The sequence below is a fragment of the Neltuma alba genome, unplaced genomic scaffold, assembly GCF_004799145.2.
Source record: "Neltuma alba isolate B1F8T4 unplaced genomic scaffold, ASM479914v2 tig00002890_pilon, whole genome shotgun sequence".
Classification (NCBI taxonomy): Eukaryota; Viridiplantae; Streptophyta; class Magnoliopsida; order Fabales; family Fabaceae; genus Neltuma; species Neltuma alba.
In genome coordinates, this window is record NW_021633060.1 from 21,508 (window position 1) to 40,949 (window position 19,442).

Here is a 19,442-nt window from a genome sequence, read left to right on the forward strand (position 1 = left end):
ATTTATAAAATTGTATTTTAATAGAGAGTTAATGCAGTTTAAAGTTTTTCTTGATTTATATGAACATGCTGGAAGTGCTTTATAAATAAGATTAAAGGAGTAAAATGTTAATTACCAGGGTAATTAAGTCTGTGGGAGGACTGACATGATCATGAAATTAATTATGATTCGTGGAAAATGCTAAGGTTCAACTTTGCTAGACGTATGATATACACTGTGCGTTGCTCATAGTTCTGTTTTCTTTTCTTTTTTTAATTTCAAACTTTAAGTTCCTTGACTTTGTTCTATCCTTTACTAATTTGCAGAAGATCACTCCTTGATTTTTTTTTCTTTTTAATCTTCTATACGTTGTTTGCTTCCTTCTGTACGTAAATACATATGCTCACGCATTTGAATTTTTGTATGCATTATTTTTTTATGAATTTTGTTGTATTTGGTCAGGGCCTGTTAGTATTTTTTTCACAAAAAAGAGTATACAATACGTCGTGGTCTAAAACAGTAGTCAATTAATTATTTTTCTACAATATTGTTCCAGCTAGATGAAAGCAAAGTAGCATACAAATTCATTTTTTGCAAATGCGATGAAATCAAATCACTGGCCGCCCTGAAGAAATGGTGAATTGTTTTAATGTCTGGGTAATGAAGAATGATTAACTTGGAACAGGAAAATATTTAGATTATTATGACCATAGTTGCGTGTATTCTGCACTAACCTCCCCCTTTATTAAATTCCCTATTTGTCTTATTTATAATGACCATAACGATTGTTATATACGATAAGGGTATGATATGATCATCTTATACGTCATATAAAATGATGATGATATACTAATCTGTCATAAATGAGGGGGATTTTAAATATAGCAAACGTACACATTCACAATCACACTGAAGTTCAAAACGAAGACTTTATATTAAACTAGAATAATAACTAGATAAGTAATGTATTACTCATCAAGTTCAGGCCTTAGGCCTGAATCCTGAAGGTTATTTATTGGGTTAATGTCCAATTTTGTTAAGAAATTTTTCACATAAAAGTTAGGGGCATGCTAAAGATTTTGGTAGATCAATATTGCTTAGTTAGAAAGTGCAAGAAAAGAGCAATATTGTTTCTATTTGCTAAAAATATTAAAGGTTAGCATTAGTTTTTAAATGGTTAGGACGATTTTGTTTCGTTTTTTTGTTTAAATATTTTTAAAATGATATTGATTCAACAGAAACTTATAAATATACTCGGTTTCAAAAACTCCAGGGTAAAATTAAACCTTAGCCTTTATTTATTTGGTTATCAAAACTATCCACACAGAATTCTGATTTGGGACATTCATAAACGGATCCATATGCTTTAGTTTCCGTGAGGCCCATTAATGAACAGAACATAATTAAAGCTTGCGCATACTTCCAAAGCAAAACGGACCGCTTAAATTTTATGAAAGCACTTACAAACACTTTATCTAAAATCTTTTACACAACCAACAGAGATTGAGTCTAACAGGACAAGTTAATCCCTCATAACATGGTGAATTAAGATTCGAATTCTCGCTGGGAGAGATGGCCACATTTAGTGTCCGACAGTGTTTTGAATAGGATTGCTTCCAATAAAAAGATACCCATGCTTTAATTAAAAAAAAGAAAAAGAAAATCTTTCACACAGTAAAACTTGAACTTACAACATAAAATGAATTCTCATAAATTGGACTTAACTTCTTATAAACAACCTCGTACAGTTAAATCGAGTCAGCTCAGTCACTTAAGATACTTGCACTGTTCCATACAAATAAATAATATTGTACGAATGAAAATGTATAAAAGGGGTCAAGTAGACGTCGTCCTAAAACGAGTGCGTAAGGACAGTTTCCTTCACGGTTGGAGGCAGTGCAGAGAAATTGACAATCCATCGTGGCAGTCTGGTTGGCCTCTTGAAGCAATTCTAATCACAAATTCTTGAAAATGAGATATGGGGATGATAAGTGGGACCCTAACTACCACAGATCCTTACCCACCACCTCACAAATCTCAATCTCTTCCCACTCTTAACATCTCCACAAACAAAATCCCCACACTAACTCAGTGCCAGACCAAGCTCAAGATCTTCACCAAAAAGGAAGAAAAAAAGATCCCCAAGAAGAAGAAGAAGAAGTTATAACTATGGTTGCAGTAGCTGCAGCGACAGCATACTCACACTTGGTTTTCTCAAAATCATCTTCTTCTTCTTCTTCGCCCTCGCCCTCCTCTGTTTCTCCCACTCGTCTCTGCCCCTTGCAGTTATGCGTCTTCGACCCAAAATCAGATCTTTCTGCTTCAAATCACAGCAGCGGCAGGAAGAAGCAAGTGGGTAGTGGCGGATTCAGATGTACGGCGGTGAGTCCGGCTGCGGAGGCGACGGCGGGGACGAAGAAGAAGAGCGGGTATGAGATTGAGACGCTGACGGGGTGGCTGCTGAAGCAAGAGGTGGCAGGGGTGATTGACGCAGAGCTGACGATAGTGTTGTCGAGCATATCAATGGCATGCAAGCAAATAGCGTCTCTGGTTCAGAGAGCCAACATATCGAACCTCACAGGGATTCAGGGCGCCACAAATGTGCAAGGAGAAGATCAGAAGAAATTGGACGTCGTCTCCAACGAGGTTTGTGCTTTCGCCCTTCTGCAAAACAATCATATTCTTAAACATATATGTATATTCCGTTCGGGGAATCCAACGATGGTTCTCAGTTTTGGCAAACCCCGGCCATTAATCACTTAAATTTTTTTTCTTGTATATTCTAATGAGTTCAATTGTTATTATTTATTTGTACTCATTGTTTCTCTCTATGATAGTGCAAACCAAATGAATAATCTGGCATTCTCATGTATAGATTCTTTTTTGAAAAATAAACTTTAAAATTTTTTTATGTATTTAACAAGACTGTTTTATTAAATCACCAAAAGCATTGAACTGAGTAATGCAGAAGCGGGAAATTTGTGTGCTCATCATTAATTAAGCTTTGAGAATAAAGTCATAGGAACATAACAATTCAAGGATCGAATTCTCAGTTTACATGATACCATATTATACAATATAGATTAATTTAGGTTCTTTGAATATGTTAATGTTGATAATGATCAAAATTTCAGGTATTCTCGAATTGCCTGAGATCAAGTGGGAGGACAGGGATAATAGCGTCAGAGGAAGAGGACGTGCCAGTGGCAGTGGAAGAGAGCTATTCAGGAAACTACATTGTCGTCTTCGATCCTCTCGATGGTTCTTCCAACATTGATGCTGCCGTCTCCACCGGCTCCATCTTCGGCATCTACAGCCCCAACGACGAGTGCCTCGCCGACATCGACGAAGACTCCACCGTTAGTTTCTTCCTTCCCAAGAAACCCATGAACTCATCCATGCCTCAAAGATTCTAAGTCTTTGATTTGCGTTTGATTTTTTGCAGCTGGGCACAGCAGAACAAAGATGCGTAGTGAACGTGTGCCAACCAGGTAGCAACCTGTTAGCAGCAGGATACTGCATGTACTCAAGCTCCATCATCTTCGTCCTCACACTGGGACAAGGAGTGTTTGGTTTTACGTTGGATCCCATGTACGGCGAATTTGTTCTAACACAAGAGAACATTCAGATCCCAAAAGCTGGCAAAATCTATGCCTTCAATGAAGGGAACTACCAGCTGTGGGATGACAAGTTGAAGAAGTACATAGACGATTTGAAGGACCCTGGTCCTTCAGGGAAACCCTATTCGGCAAGGTACATTGGCAGCTTGGTAGGAGACTTCCATAGGACTCTGCTATATGGAGGCATTTATGGGTATCCAAGAGACAAGAAGAGCAAGAATGGGAAGCTGAGGTTGCTCTATGAGTGTGCTCCTATGAGCTTCATTGTAGAGCAGGCTGGTGGCAAAGGTTCTGATGGCCACAAGAGAATACTTGACATTGAACCTCAGGAAGTAAGTTCCTTCTCGGGAGAATTACCTTACAGTTTCATTTAAGTAATTTAATCACTACAAAGTTTTAAAACAAGTAAGCAGTATGTAATAACAAGATCTAGTGTAGAAAATAACAAGTGTTCATGGCATACCCATAACTAAAAAAGACCTTTTAGTAATTAAGTTGGTTATGTGGGACTACATAGTAAACTTCCTTCCTTATTTTCTTTTGTTTCACTTTCACTTATTTTGGACGATTTTGCTGTTTTCTAGTAGGTAAACATAATGCAAGGATGTTCGTATTTACTTTTATTTTCCTTTTCTTGGAACAGGTCCATCAGCGCGTTCCGCTGTACATCGGGAGCAAAGAAGAGGTGGAGAAGGTGGAGAAGTATTTAGCTTAATTCATATATGTCTTGTTTATCATCATTATATGCTGAACCCAAACCTTGTAAAGCAATGTTCACTCAAAAAGTGTTTTTGAAGGATGAATTTACGTGTCTACCTTATTTCATTCTTTAATTGGTCCCCAGAAGGTCCAAGCTCGTCGTTTGTCTGATAAAATGATTCCAGATCTTTTATTTATTATTCCAGGCACAACTGTACATAAATTTCATCAGAACCATACAAATGGAATATCCAAAAAGCATCCCACCATAGAGTATCCATCATACATTTGTGCCTATGGGGGTACTATAGTATATGAATCAAGTTGAATGTCACTGTCAACTGAAAAACTTTCATATGTTGTAATCAGCTTTTTTTTTTTTTTTGGTTTCAGAATAATGTAGGATTCATCCAAAAAATTGTGCGGTTATAATGGTATCATTTTTATTTAAAAAAAAGAAAGGAAAAGAAAACTGAATCAATATATTTCTAACTCAAAAGTCTATGTACGTAGCAGTGAAACAGAAAGATTAACCCCCTCTCATTTATAATATTACCTTTGTTCTCAATATAAGATCTTGTTTGACTTTTATTTTGATCCTAAATATAAGATCTCAATCTATTTTTTCTATTATATTTATGTATTTTTTTTCAAGGTAGTTTTTCTAATAATGATAATTATGATTAATACACTTGATTAGCAATGATATTTTAGGAACGACCACATCTATTTATTACAAATAACTGACTTAACTTATTTTTTTAATCTTCTCAACTTAGCAAACTAGTTCTTGTAATTAAGACTGGAGGTAGTGCATTCTAATCTAACCAAATCAAACAAAAGAGTATTAGACTCGGACCTCTCAAAAACAAGAAAGTATCATTTTGAGGGCAACACCACCAATCGAAAAGTAATAAAAAGATGAAATGAGAAAATTTTTCAAAGAAATAGATGTGCTTATAGTCGCAGATTGTCTGGTAAATTATTAATATGATGTTTATTATAAAAGCAGAAAGGCTCTCTGTTTTTTCCCCCTTTTAATGGAAACCAAACCAAGCATAAAAGTACATCACTTTCAAGAAATAATTTCGTACATCTATAAATACGTCCACAAACCAAATAGACCCCACCGTAAACTGTTCTTTATAAGCTGAACTCAGAGATTCTCTAATCGGATTTTGTCACAACTTCTAAGTATTCAAGCCTATAAAAAATTGGAAATTCTAATTTATTTCATGATGTAATCACTCATGAATAAAATCTACAACTACAAATAATAGCTAGAAAAGAATGTTCTAAGAAGAATTTGGCTCATTTCACAAAAAAATGTGAATCTTTTTTTAACGAGTTTAAAATCGTGAAATATACCTTAATCTTGAAGTATACCGCACGTCAACTTTTTAATTGTTAAAAATATATGAATAATAATGAATTTGCCTTTCATTATCAAGTGAGGCCTGATTGTCTTGATTCAGCCTGGAAGCAGATTCCTTTCACGGTTCAGCATTTCCTGGAGAATGCAAGGGAAAAACCAAACCAACATTTTGAATGAAGTTAAGGACTCCGCTGCTAAAACTTTTGAATATATAATACCAGAGTGTATATCAAATGCACTTCTTGCTTTTCTCATGATCCCTTCTTAACACACTATACAATAATTTATCAATTTTGGATAATCTAAACATACTGGTTGGCTAAGCATGGTTACCATCAAAATATAATTAATCTAAATTAGGCTAATCTCCTAAGCTGAGGTGGAAATGAATGAGTTGTCATGAACAAGAGCAACTGCAGGAAGCCATCCTTCGGAACAATGAACAAAAGAATATCCTGCAGCAAGCACAAGTGCCAAGTCAGTCTGAGTTATTCTTTACATCTTCAGTCTCTCGTAGGGTCCTCTTGATCCAGAAGCCGCTGGCGGTTTTTCACTGTAGGCAAAATGTAATGAGTTAATAATGTAATATGTAATAATGCAATATTGCAAATTTAACATAGAAAAATTAGAATATTCCAAAATTAGAAGTCATTCAAAAGTCACAGGACTTTTGAAGAAGGAAGTTACCAGGGCTTAATATTGTTATGCATTTTGTGACAGATTTCATTGCAGTCAAACAATCAGGACCTGCAGAAATGGAAGGTTGAGTAAACTCTAGCTCATATAAAAATCATTAAGACACAAATGAGTTTGATTTATTAGTACCTTGTGCGCTCATTTCCTTCTCTGATAGAACTGCCGCACTTGGAGATAATTCGGACGTGACTTGGTTAGTTTGATCACCTTCATTAGATGGCCTGTTTATATAATGAGAAAACATCAGATAGAAAACTTTGATCAACAATAAAAGAGAATCACAAATTCGAACAGAACAATACCCTGAAGCATTATCCTCGGACAGGTTTGATGTTGGGTCGCAAGAAAAGTCAATGCCTTCACAATGAAAGTCTAGTTCACCTAACATTTCAGTAAACGAGAAATCCATTCCCAATGCATCTAAGTTAGGAAAATCAATGTCAAACATGTCTATTTCTTTGTCAGACTCAGAAGTAGACATGTCATTAGATAATGGCTTGTCCAAACTCTCTGGCATATCAGAGCCATCAAAGTCCAACCTGCTCCTTACATGCTCCCTTTTACTCGTCTTCTCTGATTCCGGTTTAAGAGGAGAAATGCAATGGCGTCTTTCTATGTACGCCATCTGTTTTGCAGGACTGACCATTACTCTTTTTGTCGAAATTACAGTGCAACGTGTGGGTGTAATCTCCCGAGAAGCATGGCTTTTGTTGCGATTTGCAACTGAAGAAATCTCAGGCGGAGATACGTGTGTGTCACTGTGAGAGGAATTTGCTCTGGGAGGCGTCCTTAGAATTGGCGAATTGGTGGGAATCGTATGTGAAGGCTCATTGAATAAGCATTTAGCAACAGTAGATCCTTGAACCTGTGTCCCATTCGGCATGCAATTGTCAGGTGATGACTGACCAGCACAAGAGGGCTGAGCAACTACTTGATCATTCGCAGCATTATCAGATTGGGGTAATGTGTTTGGACCTGAAAATGAAGTTAAAGCAGAAATGTATGAGTAAATTGAGATACTAGCATGTAGTAATATAATTCTTACATTCCGAGTCACGAGAAAGCTATACCTAGGCTTGGAATTTTCCGGACAGAAGATCTACCACGTGTTTTCTTTGCAGCTGAAGGGGCATCCACGGCTTTAGTATCCTTTCTCTTTCTGTCAGACGGATTCATCATATGTGTTGCCTCTGCTTGAGTGATGGTAGACTGAGGCCGGGTTTGTATATTCATTGTGCTTTGCATAGGAGTAGGAATACCTATTTAACAAGCAAAGAGGATCATAACTTAGCGAAATTTACACATCGCTGAACAAACAAAAGTATAAAACAATAAAGGAGCTGACATCCTTCAATTGCAACTGAATGTAAACGCTCTAGTAAACAAAATATATAGACTACAGCACAACCAAATCAGCAGGAGTTTCCCAGCAACCACTCCCCGCCTTTTTCCCCAAACAAGCTGTAGTTATATACAAAGTTTCCAACTCCTTGAAGAACCAAAATCTAGGTAACACAAGCACAGATGCTAATGAGTTGCCGTTAACTGTCATTAACGAAGTATGTCTAAAGAAAACACCAACTTTAGCGTACCCAACACTTCAGAAATGCAGTTCAACTGAAGAACTTGAGTCATAAACTGAGATTTCATTAATAATATCAACCATGTCTTCTAACACAAATAAAAAACATCAAATTTCCACCCGTAATTGAATATTGACCAGCCAGGAAATGTATATACATTAATTAACGAAAATGTCTGAATCATAGAACTTCTAAACAATCTCTATAATTATCGGTCGCAATAAATATCAATTACTAGGCATAGAATGGTACCGGAGGGAGATTTGTTAGTAATCTGAGGTTGAGGAGCCATAGATTTTGCGGCAGGTGCTGGGAGGTTTGGTGCTGGACCAGGAAGGTTCCCACTTGCATTATAAGCGGTCATCACATTCTGCATACCTTGCAATAACATCTGAACTCTGTATTTTTCTTGATCCATACGGACCCTTTCCTGGTCCAGTATGACTTTCTGCTCCTTCAAGCAGATATACTCGTCTAACATCTCTCCCAAACTCAACAGCGTCTTGGGTGCCTGGTACCACCAAAAAAAAAGAAAAGAAAAGAATCTCAATCAAGACCGGCTCCTCATGAAATTCCGATAACAACACGGGTATAGGGCACAAGAATATATAAATAACGCGCACGAGAACGCACATGAGATAAAGATCTAAGAGAGAAGAAAACAGAAAAATTGGCAGAAGAAGCAAATGAGCCAACGTACCTCCTGCATTGGAGAATTGGCAATGAGAGATGAAGCTTCGTTTCTGAAAATGGAGCGAGTTTCAGAGTAATTGTTGTCGCATAAGTACCTGTCGACAATGAACGCGATCTGGATAGGAGTGACCTTCCCTTTTCCGAAGGCCTCGGGCTTTCTGGGTTTGGATTGCTTCCCCATTCTCGAGAGAATTGAGGCAGCAGCTGAGAAGAAAGTGGTGGTCAAAGAAGATAGAGATCGGAGAAAGAGGGAAAAGGGAAGGTATCAGGACTGTATTATGCATCTGGGCTGAGAATGGAACAAAATGTATTAGATGAGATTGAGAAGAAACGCGGGAGGTTTTTGAAATTTTTGGAACGAATGTGCGAAAGCTGAATTCTGTGTGTTTTGGGCGTTTTGGCGGCAAACACCTAAACGGACCGCAATTGTGAATTTACAATGCGCACTTTGCTAAGGTCAAAAATGTAATTTGGAAAACAAAGCGGGAGAAGCTTGCGCATAATTTTTTTTTTCTTGGTCAGCTGTTATTTTCGCTTAGCAAGTCTCGTTTTTCCCTCCGCAAGAAAGTCAAGTTTTTTCGGATAAAATTTATACTTATATGATATTTAATATAATATCTAATTATTAAGTTAATTTTTATTTTATATAATATTTATTTCTCATATTTATATTTATCAGTTTTTTTAAAATTGTCTCGTGAATATTTTCTCAATTACAATCAAATAAGTGAGGGATGAAAAATATTAAAGAAGATAATTATGATATTTTAAAAAAAACATGTCATATTTCTTATAATTAACTAACTTACCTAATTTTTTTAATCTAATCAAATTAGTTAAACAGATCCTATATTAAGAACTGGAAGGGTATTTTAGTTACTTAGTTTAAAATAGAGTTTTTAGCACTCACGTTTATTTAACTTATTAATAAGTAAAAATTTTTGTAGTTGACTATTAAATAACAAATTATTTATCTTATTTTAATTACTACATGGAGAAAAAGATTAAAATTTTTATCTATAAATAACATGTTATTTGCATCCTCAAATTAATCCTCCCACCCAAAATTTTTTTCCCATGTTGTCAATAGACAATGATGTAATTCATAAATGTAGGCCAGTCAAATAAGATTAAAAATATGGAAAATTAAAACAGCTCATTAATCCTTATCAATCCACCCACTGCGCTTGTTGTCTGCAGAAGATGAAGCAGGGGCTTCTGCTATGGAATCCTTGCTTCCATTCTCTTTCACCACCTTCTCTCCCTTCTCTCTCTTTCAACTTTCCTCAAGCCAGAAGCTTTTGCCTATCTATTTCCGCTTCGCTTGATTCTACCGATACTCAAGAGCTCACGGCTAGAGAGAGAAGGCGTCTTAGAAATGAGAGAAGAGAGAGCAAAACCACTACGAATTGGAGAGAAGAGGTGGAAGAGAGGCTCATCAAGAAGCCCAAGAAGAAGAAAACTTCTTGGACCGAGGAACTTAACCTCGATAACCTCGCTAAATTGGGTCCCCAATGGTGGGTTATTCGGGGATCTCGGGTCAGGGGTCAGGACACTGCCCAACTTCTAGCTCGCTCGTTGGCTCGGAACTTCCCTGATGTAGAGTTCAAGGTAACTTAGTGTCATACTTTGAAATGGATATGTTGTAGGCTACTTCCATCTCATGACCATTGCTTTTACTCTATTTTTGGCATGGATGAATTATAAAAATAAACATGTTTAGATTTTTGAATTGTTCAACTGAGAAATGTTATGGAACTGATCATATTAAGTGCTATAAATTCAAATTGTTGTTCTGGGTTTTTGGTTAAACCTGATTCCTCGTCTTCCATCCTAAATGAAGTATTTACTAAGAGCTGTGAAGCTGGTCCTTTTGTCGTCAGCTACCTCAAATTTAAGATCATATTATTCACTCTATTTGCTTATCTAAATGAATCACGAAGATTTAAAGGCCTTTTTTTTTGTTTGTTGAATTGACAATACCAAACACCCTGCTAACGTGATGAGAAAATGAAATATACTGGACAATAATAATGAAGAGATGTTTCCTTTCTTTCCAGAATTCTGATACTGATACACATTTTGGGTTCGCTATTACTTCAGCATTCTTCTTCCGCTTAAGATGGATAAATTGAGATGCGAAATGGATAAATTGTAGGCTAGTTGAATTCCATCACCAATGCTTTTACACTTTTGCTCTGAATGAGTTATAAAGAACAGAAATTCCTAGCTTGTTGATTTCTAATTTAAGTGAGAACACTAACATTCCTTCCAGCTCATGGCAAAATGTATTAGCAGTAATGATTAAGAAATGCTGCTTCCTCTTTCTTCACAAAAACTTTGAAAGTTTTCCTTTTTTATTTTTTTATCTTTTTGGTTCTCGAGTAATCTTAAATTTTCTTCATAGGCTTTTAATGGATTAATTTGAGATGTGAATTGAGTAACTCCTAAGCTTGTTCAATTTTATGGTTGAGTGTATGATCCATGCTTTTAATCTATCGGGTTGCATGAGTAAGTGATAGAGAATTACAATTTATAGCTTATTGTTTTTCTGTTAAAGTAACTTATTTCAGATCAATATAGCCCTACCAGATAATGAGATGAAAACGGAAAATATACTGAGAAATAATAGCAAAGAACCGTTGCTTCGTCAAAAGAAAAAAGAAGAAAGGTTGACAAAGTTCATTTCTTGGGTTCTCAATTAACCTTTAGTTTTTTTCCTCCTTTTCTAGTTGAGTTGGTTTAAGATCTAAAGTAGGTATCTTGTACGTTAGTTTGATTATATGAATGAATTCAATGAATCATGAAATTATAGCAGAAAGGTTACCAAACACCTCTTCTAGCTGGTGAGATGTGAAAACAAAATATATGAGAAATATGACGTCAAGAAATGTTGTGTTGTTTTCTTTTTTTAATCTATTTTAATTTTTTTGAATTTTATGTTTGTTTTCAGCTCTATACTCCAGCTGTCCAAGTGAAAAGGAGATTAAAGAATGGTTCATACTCGGTTACACCAAAGCCCCTATTCCCAGGTTGTATCTTTTTTAGATGTGTTCTGAACAAAGAGCTGCACGACTTCATAAGAGAGTATGATGGTATCGGAGGCTTTCTTGGTTCTAAGGTTGGGAGCATGTAAGTATATGGTGTTTGTGTTAAACTTATTGCTAAAAGTAATATTAAGGCAAATGAAATGGTTAATATCTTGTGCCTTTTATATTTTTGTTGCATAGTTAGATTAAAAGCTCTCATGCAAAAGAAGAGGCCAAGAAATAGCTTCAGATATACAAGTGTTTAACACTGGCTTTAATTTAAAATTGATAAGGGCTATCACAATCTAGAAAGTTATTGCCTAAAGTAATGAGTGGTGTCTCTATCTGTCCATCTGGTTTCACCTTAACAGGTTAAGATTTTTTGCTCCTTTTTGCCGAATTTTCTTATGGGTGACCTTCTTAGCTTCCATATGTGCCATGACCCTTGATTGCCAGTTTAAGACGCCTTATATCAAATGTCTGTTTGGTCCCACCACCACCACCGCCATGCTTACTCTAATAATATCTGCTTCCCTAACTGAGTCTAATTGAAAGCAATATTATTATTCACTTTGCAGAAAGAGGCAGATTAACAAGCCTAAGCCAGTATCTGCTGATGATATGGAAGCAGTCTATAGGCAGGCAAAAGAAGAGCAAGAAAAAGCTGACCGAGCATTTGAGGAAGGAGAGAAAAATGCAGTCCTGAAATCTGAGGTTCTCAAAACAGAATTAGAACGAGACAGTGATTTAAAATCGGACGCTGATTCTAAGCCAAAAAGGAAGTCAAGCAAAACTTCTGCTATGACCACTGAAAAATCATCTACTCCTAAGCGCGGTTCAACTGTTCGTGTTCTTTCTGGAACATTTGCAGGGTTCACAGGCACTCTTAAGAAGCTGAATCGCAAAAGCAAAATAGTGAGTTACCTTAACAAAATTGACCAAAAATAGATCGATATAATGAAAATGACGGACCAATATATAATTCTGAATAGCTGTAAAGGTTGTCCTACCGTGTAAATTATTTTTTGGGGGCGCGGGGTAAATTAGTGTGGGAAAGGCTCCCAATTATGTGAAATTTTAATTTCATGCCTTCATTTTTCTTCTATAAGCATGCAAACTAAAGCATCATTTTCTTGCAGGCAACTGTGGCTTTTACTCTATTTGGTAAGGAGAATAGTGTCGACATAGAAGCCAGTGAAATTGCTCCTGAGATAACCTGATGTTTGTAGGTTCTCTCAAATGGTATGCTTCACAATTTTGTATTTTCTTAGTGTCTAATATGACTCTTCTAAACCTTCATTTTACTTATAATTTAATGTCTAGATAGTAATGCAGCCATGATTCTTAGGCTAAGTAAAGATAGCAGCATTTCAATGAGGCAACAGATATTCAGTGAATAATTTTGCATGTAATTTTAAAAAAAATGCTGACATCCAGCACTTGCTTTCAGCAGTTGTGAATGGCGTTTTAGTTTTAGATTTTTATTTTTGAATTGAAATTATTCTTGAGTGCTGAAGTGTGAATTATGACTCATATAAAAGTTAGGGAATTCACAGTCCGTTAAAAAGCTTAATTGTACACGGATGCAAGCAGTGGTTTATATCTTATCTAAGGTTTGGTGCTTCATAAGAAAAATTGAATGTTCCATGCTTAATTTCAATTTTATAACTCGACAGTGATATATAGAAATTCTATATGCCAGAGGCCCGAAGTTCATGGTGTTAGTTGAACTTTCCCGTTCATTCTACTGATATAAGCAATTTCATATAAAATAAACCCCCGAAAAAAGTGAAGTCGAAAAAGCTGATGGGTGGAAAAGTGGATTTTCTTGTGTAATGCAGTTCTCTACGTTAGCGTCTCATGGTTCCACATTATCGCCATTGGCTTTCCGTTCTTAAAAGGACGATGGTTCGTTGGTATTTTTCTTACAGGCTCATCTGTAAGAGCCTTATTGAATAATCAAGTGTTTGAAAGCCTTTCCCAATGATTAGAGTTCCTTAATATTAGTTTGAAAGGAAGTTTAAGGTAATAGTTGGAATGTGCTGCTGGGTGACTGATCTCTGGGTTGAAAAGGCTGTAATTCTCATTACAGAAGATGATAAATTGGTCATAGCTAGCGCTTACTCACACTCTACTCAAGCTGGCGAGCTGTCTTACACTCTTTGCTATGGGTTCTCCAAGGTGCAAAAGCCTAGCTCGAGGGCTTGTTTCTTAGCTTAAGAGTTAAGAGTGATACTTTCGCTTTTATGTGTAGGAGTTAGTTGAAGGTTTTGTTTTAGTCTTAAATATAATATGTTGATTTATTTTTTTTTAAATTTTTTTTCCCAGAACTATTCCGGTTGATTATGTATATATGAGTAGTTTTTTAAAAATGATTTTACAAAATATGAGGTAAGTTTCGACTTGCATGAAATATTTTTTTTAAATGCTTTTAAATATAACCAAACACTTTCTAAATGAGGTCTTTATTTAGAAGTATGATTTTCAATACAAATAATTAAATGAGTTATTCAAGGAAAACTAACATATTTTTTTTCAAATAAATAACTAAATTAATTTTTTTTAATATTTTGTAAATTAGTTATTTCACTTCTACATTTGTGACAACAGGGAATATTATTGTCCTTAGAATACCAACTTAACAGAGCCTCCACAGCCAAAGAAATTTCTCTGGAGTCTAATCCACTCAGCTATTTAACTGGAGTAGTTCTCATGAGAAAGAATTAAAGAAACCGTTATCTGACTAGGGCTTTAGATTTTTCCCCTTTCCATTATGTTATCTGAATAGGGGATGCTCTGCCGTAGGCTGAGGAAGGTTCACATTTCCATTTAAAAAAAAAAGGAACCCAAGATTCAAAAGCTGGTTCTATTATTGTTGTTATCATATCTTGGTGTGCCTTTTTATCTTCTTGGGTTTAATGGGAGTAAAGTTGAATCAAGTTGTATTGGAGTCGTCACCCAAAAAGAAGAAAAAAGTTGAATATTATGGAAACTTTAAAGCATTAGCCTTCCCACTAAAATACAGCTGCCTCAGTAAGCAGCAGGGGTCCAATGCTTTTAAAATGCTAAGAGCTTCGGCTTTTGGGCAAATTTCTTGTTCTTCTTTTCTACCCAAAAGAAATTCCTGTTTTGTGCTCCAACGCCTGTGTTACAGCCGACGCAAAAGATGAAGGAAAAGGTCTACAAGCCACCGCGGAAAGCGAAATAACCACGGTAAAAGCAATAAAGTGAGGCCAGCCTTCTTTGAAATTACTTGTATGGCCAACTGGCCATGGTCTCCATGTTCTTCCTTTTTCTGGGTGGTTCTATTTTCTCTGCAGTGTAGTTTTTCATTGATAATAAATGATATTATTAATGAGGGTTCATAGGTTTACACAGACTATATTACTCATTCATGTCCTAAATATAAAATTCAGATAATTAATTTACATGTATTTAAAAAATTAGTTATTTATTAAAAAAAATATGTTGGTTTTTTCTAAAATATCACATTTATTACTTGAATTAAAAGTTATCTCATAAATAAAAACCCATTTTAATATATGTAAACAATAAGGTATTATGAACTCAAGTCCAAAACATTGAGGTTGATAACATTGAAGGTCTTTTGATTTATAAATTACCTACACTTGTAAGGCTCTCTGCTATTCATAACATTGGAATAGTTCGGAAAAAAAATTGTATTTTTGGTTGACAAAATGGATTAAAGATTTTGTACTTAAAATTAAAACAAACTTTATAATTAGCCGGCTCTTGCATTTAGAATCAAAAGGAGTAATAATTTAACCACATAGTAGCATTTAGTAAGATCTAAATATACTTTTATATAATTTAAATCCACACATGCACACAAACTAGTTAACATCTAGTTTGAGTCTACGACCTCATTCAAATGTGATGGATGGCACTAGTACTGGGCAAACTTACAATTTACAGATGTAAATATACTGGGTAACAAACACGAAAGCAATGTTGGTCCCATGCTTGGCTGAAAAATAAAACCAAATGCTAGTACAGCGGATTTTTATAAATGATACTCCTCCGGTCCTTAATATAGGACCCAATTGTTGAGTTGGTTTTGGTCCTAAATATAAGATCCATTTTTCATATTTATCAATTTTCTCTAAATTACCCCTATAAATATTCCCTAAACCATAATCAAGTAGAAAAGGGAGAAAGGTATTAAGAAAGATGATAATGGTGTTTTAGAAAAAACATGTCACATTTCTTATAATTAACTAACTTACCTAACTCCCTTAATCTAATCAAATTAATTAAATAGGTTTTATATTAAGGATCGGAAGAGTAAAACGTTCAGCTTGAGGGATGATAGGCTTTGACTGAGGTGGAAGTAGACAATAGACAAAATAGTTGCCTGTTGGAGTAGTTCACGAGAAAGGTGGAAGAAGATTAGTAGGCAATATGGATAATGGGATTAGGATATTGAAGGTGAAGCATTGGATGGACATCCTCTTTCACGTGAAGCTTTGGCCATTCCTCTGTCACCATCTTCAGTGGTCCATCTCTCATAAATTTTTATGGTTTTTGTGCTTGGGAACGTTCATGTGCCCTCCACTTTGCATTCAATTCGATCACCAACTTCCCCACAACGTATGAAAAATACTCGTCCGGTTTTTAATATGAGACTTTTTTAATTAATTTGATTACATTAAGGAAGTTAGGTAATTAGTTAATTATAAGAAATACTACCTCCGGTCCTTAATATAAGACCCCGTTTGACTTTTTGTTTGGTCCTAATTATAAGACCCCAATCCATTTTTTTCTCATATTTATGCATTTTTTTCCAAGATAGTTCTTCTAATAATGATAGTTTTAGCCAATACACTTAATTAGCAAGGATATTTTAGGAATGACAACACTTATTTATTACAAATAACTAATTTAACTTACTTCATTAATCTCCTCAAATAAGTCAACTGGGTCTTATAATTAGGACCGGAGGTAGTATGACATGTTTTTCCTAAAACATTATAATCATCTTTCTTAATATCATTCCTTCCTCACTTACTTGATTATGATTGAAGGAGTATCCATGGGGTAATTTAAAAAAATTAATAAATACAAGAAATAAATCTTATATTTATGACTAAAATTAACTTAATAATTAGATCATATATTAAAAATCAGGAAAATATATAATATCTAACTTGAGAGGCACGTCATTCAGAATTTCTTGGGACTCCCCCCCCCCCTCCCCTCCCTCACTGCTCTTTCTCGCACCTCTCAAACATAATCCACAAACCAAAATGACTTTGAGATTCTCCATGTCCCAAAGGTTCTTTATATTGCAGAGATTTGTGTGAGTTCCACTTCCACGCCTTTTATGCCCCAATTTTTTTTACTCTCTTTTCTATGCAAAACTCCTCCTGCTATTTTTCATCAAGTCATATGACAATCAATGTAAGAACCTTTTTTAATTAACTAGTTAAAAATTTAATTTTTACTTCTTATGCATGAAGCAAACCTAATAGGAATGCTTTATTTTGTCTCTGTAATAAAAATAACAAGCATTACCCTATTATATGGGTTCCACGACACCGTGTGATTGTACTATATTAATAACCAATGCGAATAGATTGTTGAATAAAAAGTTTCGCTTAATAATTTTATCTAATTTATCCTTTCTGGTGGGATTTCTAATAATCTTTTTTGTATATTTTTAAACCACTTCAAATTTCGTTTATTCTCTTTGGTATCTCAAAGAATATTAATCCCTACTTCTTATGCATGAAACAAACCTAATAGGAATGCTTTATTTAGTCTCCACAATAAAAATAACAAGTATTACCCTATAGGTTTGAATACACTATGTGATTGTACTATATTACTCCCTCCGTTCTTTATTATAAGAGACAAATAACCAAATTATGTTGATAAAAAAAACAGTTAATATTACTATATTAGTTATGGACAAATAATATGTAAAAAGTATAATTTTTTTCCAACAACGCCCTCATTAATAAGGAGAGAAAGTATGAGAGAGAATAATTAAATTATTAAAAGAAAGAGAAGTGGGAGGGAGAGAGAGTATGAGTTGGAGACAAAATAAATAGGAGTAAAATAGAAAATCAATACAAAAAAATAGAGACAACTTTTAAGTGTCTCTTATATATAAAAACATGTTATAAACATCAAATGTCTTTTGGAATAAGAAACGGATCGAGTAATATAACTCACCGTGAATAAATGGTTAAATAAAAAGCCTCGTTTAATAATTTTATCTAATTTGTCCTTTCTATTAGGATATCCAATCATCTTCTTTGTGTATTTTTAAACTACTTCAAGCTTCGTTTATTCTCTCTGGTATCTCAAAGGATATTAATCTCTACCACAGCCGAAGAATATTCTTTTTTATATCTCATCAAAAGTCTTTCTCTCTGTTTTTTTTTTTTTTTTAAGAAAAGCCTCCTAGACACAAGAATCTTGGTTCCAACACCATAAAACTTTAAGCTGACTTTTGTTGGGGAGTGCTCCATTGCACCTGAATAAAATTGATTACGAGGGGAATCTTATAAACATAATAAAAATATATCTTATTTTAAAAATTGTCACCCATACTTCTAAGTATACTGGTATATTTAATCAGCTTAAATTTTGACCAGGGAGCTTAAATTCTTTTCGAAATTTGTTTCAAGACTTTTGTAGGGTTTGATGTCAATAATTAGTGAATTATAGAAGGTACAAAATCTCATTAATTGGCAATATTTACTGAGGAAGGGTGGTTGATGGTTTGATTAGCTTTTATGCGAATCTGGCTGATCTTACCAAGAAAACAAATTAAATGCTTGTTCTTCGTGCTAGCATTAATTCATTCTGCATAAGTGTTTTAATTTCTATGATAAAAAGGACAATGTTCAATAAAGTATCACCCACAACTTAAAATCGAGATTTTAGTGGTATTTCTAACATTACCATTACATCCTTTGTGCGCCACTTATTATAAGATTTAAATAATTAAATTATATAGTTTGAAAAATGTTAAAATTAATTAAAAATGATAAATATGTAAGAAATGTATTGTTTGAATATGTCATTATTTATAAGTGAATAAATGAGAGTAGTAATAATAAGAAAAATGATAAAAAAAAATATATGAAAAAAATTAATTAAATAAAATTGATAAAAATATATTTAATGTTTAAACAACGAGTTAAAAATAAATCTTAAAAAACCGATAAAAGGATTTAAAAATTTAAATATTGTAAGAAGGAAGGCAGCAACTAAAGTGCCTCAGTTTCCTGTCAATTTTGTTGAGGGAAAAATCTTTTTGGCGTTATGCTATGATTGATTTTATTATTCTCACATCACATGCTTGTTGCCAATTTTAGAATCAACCATAGATGTCTAGATTTATTTTAATATTTTACTTAATAAAGTTATAGAAATTCACCAATTCTTAATTCCGCACTACTCACCAAGCCATTGATTTAATTTTGGGACTATGACAAAAAAAGAAGTTAGAATTTTATAAATGCTAAATAAAAAATGTTAACAAAATTTTGTTGTTATTTGTAAATTTAGACTTGCCAATATCAAATAAAATTGTGTTTCCAAATCTAATTTGAGATTTGCAATTTTTATCTTTTTTTTTTGTCATTCCCTCTTTAATTTTTAATCCTAGATTAGCATCCAATATTTTTTTAAAAAAAAAAGTGTAATTAAACTAAAATATTATTATTAATCTCAAATGGGATCGCACGGCAAAGAGGTCAAACCAGATTCTTGAAAAAGTCGAGCTTTTTATGGA

The 19,442-nt window shown here is 34.3% G+C and overlaps 3 protein-coding genes across 3 annotated transcripts; 2 read left to right on the plus strand and 1 right to left on the minus strand.

The window, feature by feature from the left end:
- Positions 1–2,077: 2,077 nt before the first annotated feature.
- On the plus strand, positions 2,078–4,432 carry LOC114739710 (fructose-1,6-bisphosphatase, chloroplastic). Its single transcript, XM_028927785.1, has 4 exons — positions 2,078–2,625; positions 3,114–3,338; positions 3,425–3,931; positions 4,243–4,432. Exons 1-4 carry the CDS (start codon positions 2,149–2,151, stop codon positions 4,312–4,314), a joined length of 1,281 nt encoding a protein of 426 aa, XP_028783618.1. The 5' UTR covers positions 2,078–2,148; the 3' UTR covers positions 4,315–4,432.
- A 1,447-nt stretch (positions 4,433–5,879) lies between these two features.
- Positions 5,880–8,918, minus strand: LOC114739717 (uncharacterized). Its single transcript, XM_028927795.1, has 7 exons — positions 8,653–8,918; positions 8,205–8,463; positions 7,440–7,628; positions 6,672–7,344; positions 6,499–6,590; positions 6,361–6,420; positions 5,880–6,226 (listed from the first exon to the last, which is right to left on the minus strand). The coding sequence occupies exons 1-7, from the start codon at positions 8,824–8,826 to the stop codon at positions 6,177–6,179; spliced, it is 1,497 nt and encodes a 498-aa protein (XP_028783628.1). The 5' UTR covers positions 8,827–8,918; the 3' UTR covers positions 5,880–6,176.
- Positions 8,919–9,815: 897 nt separating this feature from the next.
- LOC114739719 (transcription termination/antitermination protein NusG) lies at positions 9,816–13,090 on the plus strand. Its single transcript, XM_028927797.1, has 4 exons — positions 9,816–10,256; positions 11,599–11,777; positions 12,253–12,589; positions 12,814–13,090. Exons 1-4 carry the CDS (start codon positions 9,849–9,851, stop codon positions 12,892–12,894), a joined length of 1,005 nt encoding a protein of 334 aa, XP_028783630.1. The 5' UTR covers positions 9,816–9,848; the 3' UTR covers positions 12,895–13,090.
- The last annotated feature ends 6,352 nt before the right edge of the window (positions 13,091–19,442 follow it).